This window comes from Elgaria multicarinata, chromosome 13 (assembly GCF_023053635.1).
Source record: "Elgaria multicarinata webbii isolate HBS135686 ecotype San Diego chromosome 13, rElgMul1.1.pri, whole genome shotgun sequence".
Classification (NCBI taxonomy): Eukaryota; Metazoa; Chordata; class Lepidosauria; order Squamata; family Anguidae; genus Elgaria; species Elgaria multicarinata.
The window spans coordinates 27,267,294-27,280,283 of record NC_086183.1 but is presented as its reverse complement, the minus strand read 5'-3'; the positions used below and the strand labels follow the sequence as shown (position 1 = coordinate 27,280,283).

The following is a 12,990-nucleotide window of genomic DNA, read 5'->3' as shown; positions in this document are numbered from 1 at the left end:
TGGTGTCGATCCAAATGGGCTTCATCGTTGGGGACATCGGTCACACCAGAAGTCAAGGGATGGGATACACATCCATTCCCCTCTAGAAGGTCCTGACCATTTCAGCTTGGGATTGGTTTCAGGAAGCATCTGCCCCATAAAGGCTGCTCTTTCCAAATGTGCAGAATGGCCAAATGTGTGGAATGTCCGAGGCTGTATCCGTATGTCTCTGTAATCGTATGATATGCATGTACTGAATTATTAGCTGCTACTTCTCTTCCTCCCACCCCACCAGAAAAAACTTAAAATGTTGTTTGTTTGTGTGTGTGTGTGTGTGTGTGTGTGTGTTTTAGCAATTTGCTCTAAAGCAGATGTTCCTTTTGGGGGTCCTTTTAGGGCAGCCTTTCTCAACCTGGGGTGCTCCAGATGTGTTGGACTGCATCTCCCAGAATGCCCCAGCCAGCAGAGCTGGCTGGGGCATTCTGGGAGTTGTAGTCCAACACATCTGGAGCGCCCCAGGTTGAGAAAGGCTGTTTTAGGGCCATAAGTGGGATGCTGGGCTTTACCCGATACTTTCTGGCTGTGAGGAGCCGATTCTTAAGCTAGCGTTGGAAGCAAGTAGGTGTAATGTTATGCATGCTTATCCTTCCAGTGCACTGCACTTAACATCATAATTGTATGTAATTTAAAAATTAAAAAGAAAAAGGGGGGAAAAAGAGCCCTGCACCAAGGCGGGTCTTCTTAACTCGGCTTTAAAGGGACTTTTTTAAAGTGCTCGGCGGGGTTGACCAGCAGGGTTGGTGTGCCTGTGTGTGTTTTTCCAGGAATTGGAAGCAGCAAGCAGGAAAACGGGAAAGTGTTCAGCATCACCAGCATGGTCCGCTTTCGAGTGGAACGCAAGGACCACAGCTGCATCGTGACGTGCGAGGCCACCCATCCTGCGCTGCACGGGCAGCGGAAGCAGACGCAGTACGTTCTAGATGTGCAGTGTAAGTGACCGCAGCGGCTTTGCTGGTGGGGCAGGAGTGGCGGAGCGACGTCGGCAGGGCCGGATTAAGGCCAGCTGATGCCCTAAGCCCAGCCTAATAATGGTGCCCCCTTGGCCCTTCCATTGCTTAGCCGGCAAGACATTAAGACTCAATAAGTGCTGAAGGGTGAAATAAGGCATTAAAAGCTCAGTTTTCTTCAAGGCCATCCCCCACGCCAGAACACACAACTATATCAAATATAAACTTAGTAAGACAGCCAGAACTCTAGGTATATGTTGAGACAAAGATGGTCAGAAAGTTATCTCAGATGTCAGATGACGTCATGGGACACATAGAGCCTAAAGCTGTTTGGTTGGGTGTAATAAAATAAAGCACAAATAATAAAAATTTGCTGCTCTTACAAGATGCTGCTAGGGCCCTTTCTATGAATCTGGAATTCCTTAAAATTAGATGGCTACAGCTATGGTACCGGTACTCTGTGGTGCCCCCCCTTCCCTTGGTGCCCTAAGCACGTGCTGATATTGCTTAAAGGTTAATCCAGGGCTGGACGTTGGGGAGGGGTGGCAAGAGGGACCGAGGGGCCACACCGTGTTTTATGCTGCAGCATGCTGCATTCTGCTGTGGGCTCCCCTGGGATGGGGTGGCCATAGTTTACCATGCTATGGGTCCGTGGGTCAAATACTGCTTCTGGAGGAATGGTGCCTGGCTCTCCAGATGTCAAGATCAGAGGCAGAAAAGATGTGACTCTGGAAAGAAGCCTTCTTACTAGGCCACTTTTTCCAGTGGCACTAAAAGTGCTCTCCTTTGCATGCAGAAGGTCCCAGGTTCGACCCCTGGCATCTCCCTGGAAAAATTCCTGCCTGAAAGTCTGGTGAGCTGCTGCCAGTCTGTGTTTGACAGTACAGGTCTGTGTTGTCAATACAATACCAAAGGTCTGACTCAGTATAAGGCAGCTTCCTATATTTCCAATGTTGGCCTGCCGCCTCTCCCCACGTGCTCCACAGCACAGCTCTCTGGCAAAGCTAGCTGTTGCCTGGGATGAGCTGGAGGCTAGGAAGAGGGTTAAGGAACATGTGTTCCTCCCGATGTTAGAGGACCGCAACTCCCATCAGCCCTCACTAGCATGGCCAATGGTGTGGTACGACAGGAGTTACCATCCAAGAACATCTGGATGGCTACACATTCCCCGTCTCTGATCTACACAGTTAGGCTTAAAGAGAAGGTTGAATTCTCGATGACTGTACCACGTCATGTTGCAAGTGGTGCATGTGTGTCATAGTTTTGAATGTCATCCCCATGTTGATATTAGTTCTTAGTTTATGATTTTACTGTGTTTTATTTGGCTGTTCTTTGCTCTGCTTTGGCAACAGCAGCTGAAAAGCAGTTTATCATTTATTTATTTATTTGGAAATGTTTTTATCCCGCCTTTCTGCCTGCCAACAGGCCTCCCAAGGCAGCTGACAAGAAGTGGAAATAAATGTACGATACACATAATGCGATTTTTATTTTATTTTTTAAAAAAGGCATTGATGATGAAGTCTCTTGAGGGGACGATGATGAAAAAGGGCCACTCCCTAGGCCTTATTTATTTATTTATTTATTTATTTATTACATTTTTATACCGCCCAATAGCCGAAGCTCTCTGGGCGGTTCACAAAAATTAAAACCATGAAAAGCACAACAAAACAACCAACAGTCTAAAAACACAAATACAAAATACAATATAAAAAGCACAACCAGGATAAAAACACACAGCAGAAATTGATATAGCTTAAAATACGGAATTAAAACAGCAAAGTTTAAATTTAAGTTAAATTAGGTGTTAAAATACTGAGAAAATAAAAAGGTCTTCAGCTGGCAACGGAAGGAATACAGTGTAGGCGCCAAGCGAACCTTAGATCATAGAATCATAGAACGGTAGAGTTGGAAGGGGCCTACAAGGCCATCGAGTCCAACCCCCTGCTCAATGCAGGAATCCACCCTAAAGCATCCCTGACAGATGGTTGTCCATCTGCCTCTTGAAGGCCTCTAGTGTGGGAGAGCCCAGGGGCTGGTTTAGAAATCTTGCCAATAAATAAGTAAATTAACACATTTGAGAGAAGACTAAACATATTCCTTTCTCTGATGTGCTAGTTTTATTACGAACAGGGAAGTGGGAGAGAATATAAATATCACACACACACACACTGCAGTGGTATGGCCGAGAAATACAATCAAAAGAACCCAAGAATAGTTCTGCTGGATCAGACCAAAGGCCCATTTATCCGGTTTCCCACGTCCCACAGTGGCCACCCAGACGCCTTTGGGAAGCGCATAACCACTCTATGAGGGCAACAGCGCTCTCCCACTGTTTACCTGCCACTGGTATTCAGCAGATCCTGGAGGTAACATACAGCCATCACGATACCGTATTTCTTCGATTGTAAGACACCATCGATTCTAAGACGCACACTAATTTCAGTACCACCAACAGGGGAAAAAAGCTTTGATTCGAAGAAAAAATAAATTTCTTTGAACATGTTTTATGAGTAGAATTTCTTAGAATATCTTAGAATTTCTTAGAAAGAGCTGGATTTTGGGGCCACTGGGCTGGGAGGGGCTTAGGGGTAAGCAAAAAACCAGGCGCTTACCCTCCCAGCTCCTCGTCCCGGCTCGTGGCTGCTGCAGGAACTTCCTCTTTTGGAGGCCTGCCTGCACGAGGAGGAGAGAGACGACTGGAGCTGGAGCTGCCGCGTGAGAGCAGCTTCGGTGGAGCAGCACTTCTTTAGTCTCTGGGCACAGGTTTTTCCGCGGGCGTGAGGAGTTCCAGGCGGGATGCGTGCTTCCCAGCGTGGTGACTGGGGGGGGGGACGACCCGGTGCTTGGGGGGGGTGAGCCTCCTGACTCTTGGAGCTGCATGTCTTCCTGGCGTGGCACGGGGCGCGTTGTAGGCCCCAATCAGCCTGCAAAGCAATCTTAAAAAGCCCTGCTTGCTCAGCTTTCTAAAAGCAATAAAGCTAGAGAGAATGGATGTTTCAGACCCTTTTTTAATAGGATAGAGTCTTTTTGCATCTACCATATTGCTTCGATTCTAAGACGCACCCCATTTTTAGAGCTGTTTATTTAGGGGAAAAAGTGCGTCTTAGAATCGAAGAAATACGGTAAGTATCCGCTGATAGGCTTAGCCTCCGTTCTACGATGTAATGTGACTCGAAGCCAAACCTGGGCAGTTTCAAAATTGGGGTAGTCAAACCTTGGCCCCGGGGGCTCTATGCAGGGCCAGCGTCAAGCTTAGGCATGGTTGGGCCCTTGCCAAGGGACCACAGCCCAGCAGGGGCTCACGGACAAGAGCCTCCTGGAGTTGCTCCTCCTTTGCTCTTTTGCAACCTGCTCGTTCACCTGCTTCTTGTTCCGGCCCAGTCAGAATGGTGATGAGAAGCAGGAGCAACAGATGCTGCTCCCTGCTTGCTTCCTGGCTCTCTGTGTGTCAAGTAAGCCAGTGTGGTGTAGTGGCTAAGGTGTCGGACTGGGAGTCAGGAGATCCGGGTTCTAGTCCTCACTCGGCCATGGAAACCCACTGGGTGACTTTGGGCCCGTCACAGACTCTCAGCCCAACCTGCTTCACAGGGTTGTTGTTGTGAGGATAACATGGAGAGGAGGAGGATTATGTACGTCGCCTTGGGTTCTTTGGAGGAAAAAAGGTGGGATATAAATAAATAAATAAATAAATAAGGTAGACTCACTGAACCTGATCATAGCAGTGGGGGGTTGAATAAGCCACCATGGCTTATTTCCCCCTCCATGATCGTGCAAACCTGGTCACTGACAGAGGGGCCCACGGACTGTGCCTTGCCCAAGAGCCCTGAAAAACCTTGAGCCAGCACTAGAGTGCTCCATTTTCTATCATGGAATAGGGAAAGAACAGGCTAACCCAATTTCTCCAGTGGGCTATCAGAAAGGTTTGATTTATTTGACCAATTCAACGCAAAGGAAAGAATCCAGTTTTGTAGCAACTGTTGGTTTTTATTCATATTGCATTGCTTTTTTATTCATGGATGTTACGAAAGATACAGGGAACTATTCCCAGCGTTCCTTCTCATTCTCAATCCCACTACCCTTCTCTAGTGTTAGGAAGGCAAAAATAGGGAGGTACAAATGGTTAACGCCTTAATTTTAAGACCATGGCCACTCATAAATCTGAAGGAAGCATTGCTTTTTATCGTCAGGGTTGCAAATTGTCCGCCCCTGCTTGAGGAGTGAAGTTACTTTTGTCTGTGGGCTGCTTTGCGGCCTCCTGTTTATTCTGCCATTTCCCCCCCTGTCTCCCCAGACTCGCCCACAGCAAGGATCCATCCTCCTCAAGGGGTGATGCGGGAAGGAGACACTTTAGTTCTGACGTGTGCCGTCAACGGCAACCCACTGTGAGTACTTCCGCAGGATGGGGAAAGACATAATTAGCTGGTGGGAGCCGGAGACGTTTTGCATAGAGATCCACACAGGGACCGAGATTTATTTTCATTGTTATGCTTTGAAGGGGGTAGTGTATGGTCACGGCTGTGTATATCCTTCCCTTTAAAAAGACAAATGAATTACAAGTCCCAATTTAGCAGCAAGGAAAGCCGGATTTTGTGACGCAGACAAATGCTGCAGATCAAGCCTTTTTCAATGGTTGCCACCTGAATGTATTGATTATTTGACTGAATCTGCATCAATCTGCATTTAAAACAATCCACCTTTTAAAACGTACTAAGAACCATCATACCCCCTCCACTACATCCATCATCAGCGGCCCCGAGTTACTATGGGTCATGGGTTCTACCCGCCTCACTTGGGGGGTGGGAAGCCTTTTGCTGTCGCTCCTAAACAATTGTGAGTTGGACACGTTTACTGATCTAGTACAAATCTGCCCAACGATCTGGTTTGTTTTGTTTTGTTTTATTTAATACGTTTAAAACCTCTTACAGTATCTGAAAAGGCATCTTGAAGTGGCTTGCAATACAAGATTAAAATACAGAAAAATCCTCAGTTCAAACATTTTAAATCAGAAAATACAAGACATCCTCAGCTAAAACATTTATTTTTTATGTTTTATTAGAAAAATCTCCTAACACTTCACAAAGTATATCACAATCTATCTTCTGACTAGCCTTTCTTTCAGGGGTGTGTGTGTGTGTGTGTGTGTTTGTGTTTGGGGAATGAGAAGTAGTCTGGAGACAGATGATAGTTTGCTCAGACAATCACAGTTTGGAAGAGGGATTGCTGCTCACGATATGTACACACTCACACCATTTCCCCCTTCTAGTAATCATAGAATCATATAATCATAGAATAGCAGAGTTGGAAGGGGCCTACAAGGCCATCGAGTCCAACCCCCTGCTCAATGCAGGAATCCACCCTAAAGCATCCCTGACAGATGCTTGTCCAGCTGCCTCTTGAATGCCTCTAGTGTGGGAGAGCCCACAACCTCCCTAGGTAACTGATTCCATTGTCGTACTGCTCTAACAGTCAGGAAGTTTTTCCTGATGTCCAGCTGGAATCTGGTTTCCTTTAACTTGAGCCCGTTATTCCGTGTCCTGCACTCTGGAAGGATCGAGAAGAGATCCTGGCCCTCCTCTGTGTGACAACCTTTTAAGTATTTGAAGAGTGCTATCATGGTTTGGCATGCTTTTGTATAGTTTTCAAAGTTGCTCGAAACCTGCTTGACCAAAGGCAACGGTCTGACGAAAGGGATGTGCTCTGATTCTGTGGGAAGCCCCCCCCCCTCCCACAAGCCTCAGTCATTGCTCTCAGAAACTCTTGTCTGGCTCCATCCCCTGACTTTGGGCTGGACGGATGCAAAGGTTTTTCCCCGTGAACGATGGTCGTAGCTGAGGTCGTTTCAGCAGCTCCTCATTCTCTTGCCGTGACGTGACGAAGCAGCACCTGCTGATATCCGCTCGCTTGCCCAACTCCTCCAGATCCCGTGGCCCCCGCCCTCAACTCGTTGCATCCCTTTGCCACACAGGCTGGGCAAATTGTCCTTGCCTCTCCGTAGCTCTCTCCCTGACCGGCCTGACGGATGGATACAATTCCCGAGCGGAGTTATTACTCGAGCGCCCCTTGATCCAGCTGCCCGGCTATGTGTCCCATCCATCACCGACTCTGGCAGCGCTTGCTGCAAATAACCTTGAAGGGGAAGGCAGCCGTTGTGGTGAGGAGGGCGGGCGGGGAGGATGCGGCGTGGGGTGTGTGACCGGCAGGGGGCACCGGAGATGGGGGTAGGAGAAGAGGAATAAGGCCTAACTCTGGCGATCCCCACTTCTGTCCCTAGCCCCACGGATATCAAGTGGAGCCGAGCAAACGACTCGTTACCTGAGCGGGCTCTGATAGAGGGCGAAGTGCTGACCATCTCCAGTCTCAGCATGCTGGATAACGGCACCTACTCGTGCCAGGTGGCCAACAAGCACGGCCGCTCGTCGGACCAGTACGTGCTGGTGGTTTATGGTAAGCAAGCGAAGCCCCCCTGGGCTCTCTGCTGTTCCTGACTTCCGCCCTTAGCTCTGCTGGTGCCCCGGAGCCTCTGCATAGCTCGGCCTAGAATACTCCAGACCCTGTTCTCCCAATGGCACTCCGTCCAAAGCCTCGTGCTCACAAACAAGCAGGCAAGCAATTAAACCTGTTTCTGGACTGCCCCCCTTCGGAATGCAGCTCGCTGGGCGGAGGATAGGGTGGGATTGCATGATGGATGGCTCCTCTGAACTCCCTCCTCTAAATAAAAAATAAACGTCTTTGCACATAGAAAACTAGCATTTCAGGGGAAAGGCTCGGCTAACACCTTTCTGCCTTTTGCACAGTTTTCTATATTCAGGTGATAATTCCGTCATGTTAACCCTCAATTATAGCCAGCTGTTTGTGAGACCCAGACCCCCAGAGCAGATCCCTCCCTTGAGATACAGAGTAGGGGGGTCTTACATTGAGCTCTAATGTGGGTAGAACCCCTGCTTTGTATGCAGAAGGTCCCAGGTTCAATGCCCGGCTTCTCCAGGTAGGGCTAGGAAACCCTCAAGAGCCACTGCCAGTCAGTGTGGACAATACTGGGCTAGATGGACCAAGGGTCGGACTCAGTAGAAGGCTGCTTCCTATGTTCTTCTGTAGTGCCTGTTAACCCAGGTGCTTGTTTTCCCCCTGCCAGGAGGACAGCCAGAAACAGGATAGGCTGGTCCCCTTCCTCCATACCGAGGCTCACGGAGGGCACCCTCCCCTCTACACATACCTTAAACCTTTTCTTGTCTCTTGTAGACCCTGGGGCTATTGTGGAGGCCCAGACTTCAGTACCCTATGCCATCGTTGGAGGCATCCTGGCCCTCCTCGTTTTCCTGGTCATCTGTGTGCTTATAGTTATGGTGTGGTGCTCCATCCGGCAGAAAGGTCAGTGGTGGGACCTGGGAATGGAAGATTGAGGAGGGGCGGGCGGGAGGGACGCAGGACGGCTGGTGGGGAGGCTCTGGTCATAAACAGGAATGCTGGATCACTCCGTGGCGGCGGTGTTCTCTCACAGCACAGGATTCTTCAGAAGTTTGGCTTTCCTATTCTCAGGTTGTTATGTGTCTGTTTTAAAAGAGCATATTTCTAGCCTCCAGGATTAACATAATAAAAGGTGGGTGACTAGGTGAGTGGTAGATTTGGGGTGAAACTTCCTGCGACCGGGCAAAGACTTGGGTCACTTCAAGCCAGCCTCTCCCACCATCTCTCCCAGGTCTCCCTTAGAACATGGGAGGCAGAACACCACACCTCCTTGTTAACCGCTCGTTGCCAGGTGCAGGTTTTTGGGGAGGGGGCTCTTGAGCAAGCTCCCCTTGGTGAGCCCCTTCCTCCTCCTTGCCACCTAGTCACTTTCTCTCTCCTTCTGATTCTACTCTTCGCCACCACCCGTAGGAAGAAGGAGAAGCAGGCATCTCCTCCTCTCCCTTGGTCATGTCATGGGTTGGAGAGATTAGGTTGGTGACAAGCGACAACGAGGAGGAGGAGAAGGGGGAGGGCTTCGAGAAGCTGGCAATGGCCCCCCTGCCAGGGCCTGAGCAGTTGCCCGATGATTTCGAGCCCTGGCACCAGTAATGTAACCGGTGAAAAAAAAAGCCAAAGGCAAGGGGTGGAAACGGAGCTATATCTTAGAAAATATGTATTTGTTTTGCCAACGTGTTTCGGACTTATGAAGTCCTTCTTCTGGAGAAAATTGAAATTATACTCTATACTCTTACTTGAATTGCCCTGAAGATGGACTTCATAAGTTCAAAACGCATTGGCAAAACAAATAAATACTTCCTAAGATATATTTCTGTTTCCACTCCTTGCCCTTGGCTTTTTTCCCAACTTGCTACTTGGGGTTTCCTTTCGTTTTTGGCGACTACCAGTAATGTAACCACCAGACCCTCGCGATCGTACGTGTAGTTGGGAGGATGCGTTTGTGAAGAAATGCTAGCGTAGGTTCAACCGCAGCTGCGTAGTCATGTGCACTCGAAGCCATTGGAAACTTCTTTAGAGGTGCGTATGGAAGATGGCTTATTGTGAGGTTCGGCTTTTAACAACCCCGCAGCACTCATATGCTGAATGCTTCGAGGCTGGGTTTCTCCCCCCTTCCTTGCAAGAGCGCCTCATTGCAAGCAAAGTGGAGATTCTGCTCCCTGTTCCAGAGGGGCAGCTATATTTACTTTTGGTGCAGCGAAATGACAACAATAGTTCTTGTGGTACTCTAAAGACGTAACAGCGTTCTATCGTGGCATACACATTTATGGGCTAAAGATGGCCCTATGTTGGATGGCGTCATGAACACTCTCAACCGTGAAAGGGTATGCCATGAGAGAGAGACAGAGAGAGAGATCTGTTACTCTCTTTTCATAATCCCTGTTCTTGATTGTGGCCCGTGGAGCATTAATAATTCTCAGTTTGTTACCATGGAGCACAAGAGGATGATTTTGCATGGTTGGCAAATGACAACAGTCAGGAACTCAGAGTTGGTGGCTTGAATGTACTGCTGAAAGACCTTTCGACTTTTACCTGGGATGGAGCGGGGTGGGTGGAGCGAAGGGAGGGATACAGAGTTCAGTCCTTTTTGGCACTCCCATCCTACTTCCATGCCTCCCACCCTTCCACCAATTTGGATGGCTTTAAAAGGGGGTTGGATAAATTCCTGGAGGAGAAGGCTATCCATGGCTACTAGCCCTGATGCTTGTGTGCTACTTCCAGCACCAGAGGCAGTAAGCCTGTGTGCACCAGTTGCTGGGGAACATGGGCGGGAGGGTGCTGCTACCCCATGTCCTGCTTGTTCATCCCTGGTCGACGTCTGGTTGGCCACAGAGTGCTGGACCAGATGGACCCTTGGTCTGATCCAGCATCAGGGCACTTCCGATGTTCTTAAACTATTCTTCGTGCAAAGCAATGGTGCAGCTAGGTCTGCTTTTTGTTACACGCACAGCACTCCGGGAGGGAGTAGGGAAGGAAAGTGTCCCATTTCTCCTTCGGAATGAATGATTGGAGAAAGTCAAGCTCAGCATTGTTGGACACCCTTTGGGGTGGGGCTGACCTCCCCCCCCCCTTTTATTTTATTTTTTTAATTTAATTTTTATTATTTAACAACAACACATGATAAATCATATACATACATAACATAACATTCCTCTTATTTCTTAGCTTTACATTCTTCTTCTTAACTAACTCACATTAATAAATGCCCCCCCCCCCCACCCTCGGGATCTTATTCTAGTTTCCAAAATTGCATTGGAGGTGTTCTTCCTCTCCCTTTTAACAATGCATGTTCTAGGAACAATTTCCATATCTCTTCAAAATCATTGTTTTTTGTTATTCCTCTTCTAAATCTAATATTACATGTTAATTTATCATTTATAGCAATATCCCATATTTCTTTATATCAGTCTTCTATATCATAATCTCCTTGAACCTTCCAATTTCTGGATATCATTAACCTTGCAGCTGTTAACAAGTTCGTTATTAATTCTTTTTCCATCTGATTACATTTGAGATTTCCATACATTGATAATAATGCTACACTTGGTGTTTCTTCTAAATCCATTCCAGTTATTTCATTTATTTCTCTATACACCATTTTCCATAATTTTTGTACATGTGCACAATTCCACCACATATGTATATACGTTCCTTTCTTCTGACATCCTCTCCAACAAAGTATCGAGTTCTCTTTATTTATTAAGTTTAATTTTATTGGAGCTAGATACCACCTCCAAATTATCTTAGAATAATTTTCTTTTATCCTTACAGACATATTTTTCAACACACTTTGTTATCCTCTCCCAGTCCTGTTGCTCTATTTTCTCATTCAAATCTGTTTCCCATACCATCCTAACAGAATTTTCTTGAGTTTCCATTTCCAATAATATCTTTTATATTTCACTCATTAATCCTTTTATCGATTTATTTACTTCTTTTTCTTTCTCTTTTTGTAAGATCAAATCCTCAAATTTAGTATTCTTTCTGTAATCTCTATTATCCTTTAGCCATTTTTGGGTCCATTGTTCCATTTGGACACAACTGAACCATGATATATTTCCCCCTTTTAATTTTTCTTTTATTTCTTCCTTAGTTCCCATCTTCTCCATCCAATCTCTTATTTTAAGTACTTTCTCATCTTTTAATTTCTTTACCTCTTTTAAATTTTCAGGAAACTCCCTCATTACCACCACCGGTGTTATTGGGGAAATGACTGGAACCAATTTCCTTTTATTTATTCTCCATATTTCTAACACATTCTTTAAAAGAGGGTTCTCAATTCCCCTCCTCCACTTTGAATTATGGTCCTTCAAGAATATATTCTCTAACTTCCAATCTAACTCTTTTCCCTTTTTTCCCCTCTAACCAATTTAAATCTCCTATTCCTATTATACTCTCTATTACATATCTCAACTGATTTGCTACATAATATAATTTAATGTTTGGGAGCCCTAATCCGGGTCGGGGCTGACCTGCTTTTGTTGATTGCAGTGTCTGGGGTGAGTGCTGGGTTCCCTCTGCCCCCCTCCCTACTTGTCTTGCAGATTGCAGGCTGTTTACCTTTGTCCCATTGAACGCCATGGAAGCCACCAAGAATCAAGCCAGCCTCTGTCTGCCCTGTCCTGGCTTTCATTTCTTGATCACACTAGAATGTGGCAAAATGTCGAGGTCTGGCTTTTATTGCACCAGGTTGGGATCCATCTCCCGATTGCATGAACAGAACAAACAAATGGGGTCGATTGGGACGGTTTTGGAAGAATTGAGTAGGGGTTTTCTTCTTCTGCACCTACTCCACATTTATGCCGCCTTCTGTTTTCTTGCTACAGGCTCCTACCTGACGCACGAGGCCAGTGGCCTGGACGAGCACGGAGAAGCCCGTGAGGCCTTTCTCAACGGGGGCGATGGCCATAAACGCAAGGAGGAATTCTTCATCTGAGCCTGGCCAGGGGGGTGGGGGGAGGGAGGGAGGGAGAGAGGGGAGGGGAAGGGAAGGGGGAGCGGAAAGGGGGTTCGGGGACGGAATGTTGGGGGAAGCAGCTGAAGAGGGGGAGCGCAGAACGGAGGAGACGTTGATCGAAAAAGCTGCCGCTCTAGCTGGGGGAGGGGGGAGGGGTTGGATTACAAAAAACAGGGGTGGGGGAAATGAACAAAAACGCTTAAAAAAACCAGAACAATATCCATTGTGTAAAAACAACAACACGTGGCCGCCACTTTTTCGGTTTTATTTTTGAAACCGAAGACTTTAGCCCCGCCCCAGCCATGAAGCTCCACCTCCTGCAATTGGCTGTTCCTCCCACCCCCTCCGCCATGCGCTCTGCGCCAGAGTTAGGCCCTCTTAATTCTGGGGAGGGTGTGCGTGTGTGCCCTCGTGCACGTGCACAGCTCTGCTTCGGTGAAACAGAGCCTGGGAGACAGCCGCCCCCCTTTTTCCCTTTGGGGAGAGGCAGAGCTATGTGGGAGGGCTGTGTCTCTTTGTAAATAGCCCTATGGGAGGTAGCGAGATGGAAGACACGTGGGAAATCAGGGCTGCCAGGATGGTGAA

At 47.5% G+C, this 12,990-nt stretch overlaps 1 protein-coding gene across 2 annotated transcripts in view; it reads left to right on the top strand.

Moving 5' to 3' along the window:
- The window catches only part of CADM4 (cell adhesion molecule 4), a 121,108-nt gene extending 108,711 nt beyond the window's left edge, over window positions 1–12,397 (top strand). For both annotated transcript variants that reach the window (XM_063140341.1, XM_063140340.1), the window contains 5 exons: window positions 804–968; window positions 5,278–5,368; window positions 7,258–7,430; window positions 8,226–8,354; window positions 12,275–12,397. In XM_063140341.1, coding sequence (XP_062996411.1) covers window positions 804–968; window positions 5,278–5,368; window positions 7,258–7,430; window positions 8,226–8,354; window positions 12,275–12,384 — 668 coding nt within the window. In that variant the 3' untranslated portion in view covers window positions 12,385–12,397. The remainder of the gene's footprint in view (window positions 1–803; window positions 969–5,277; window positions 5,369–7,257; window positions 7,431–8,225; window positions 8,355–12,274) is intronic.
- The last annotated feature ends 593 nt before the right edge of the window (window positions 12,398–12,990 follow it).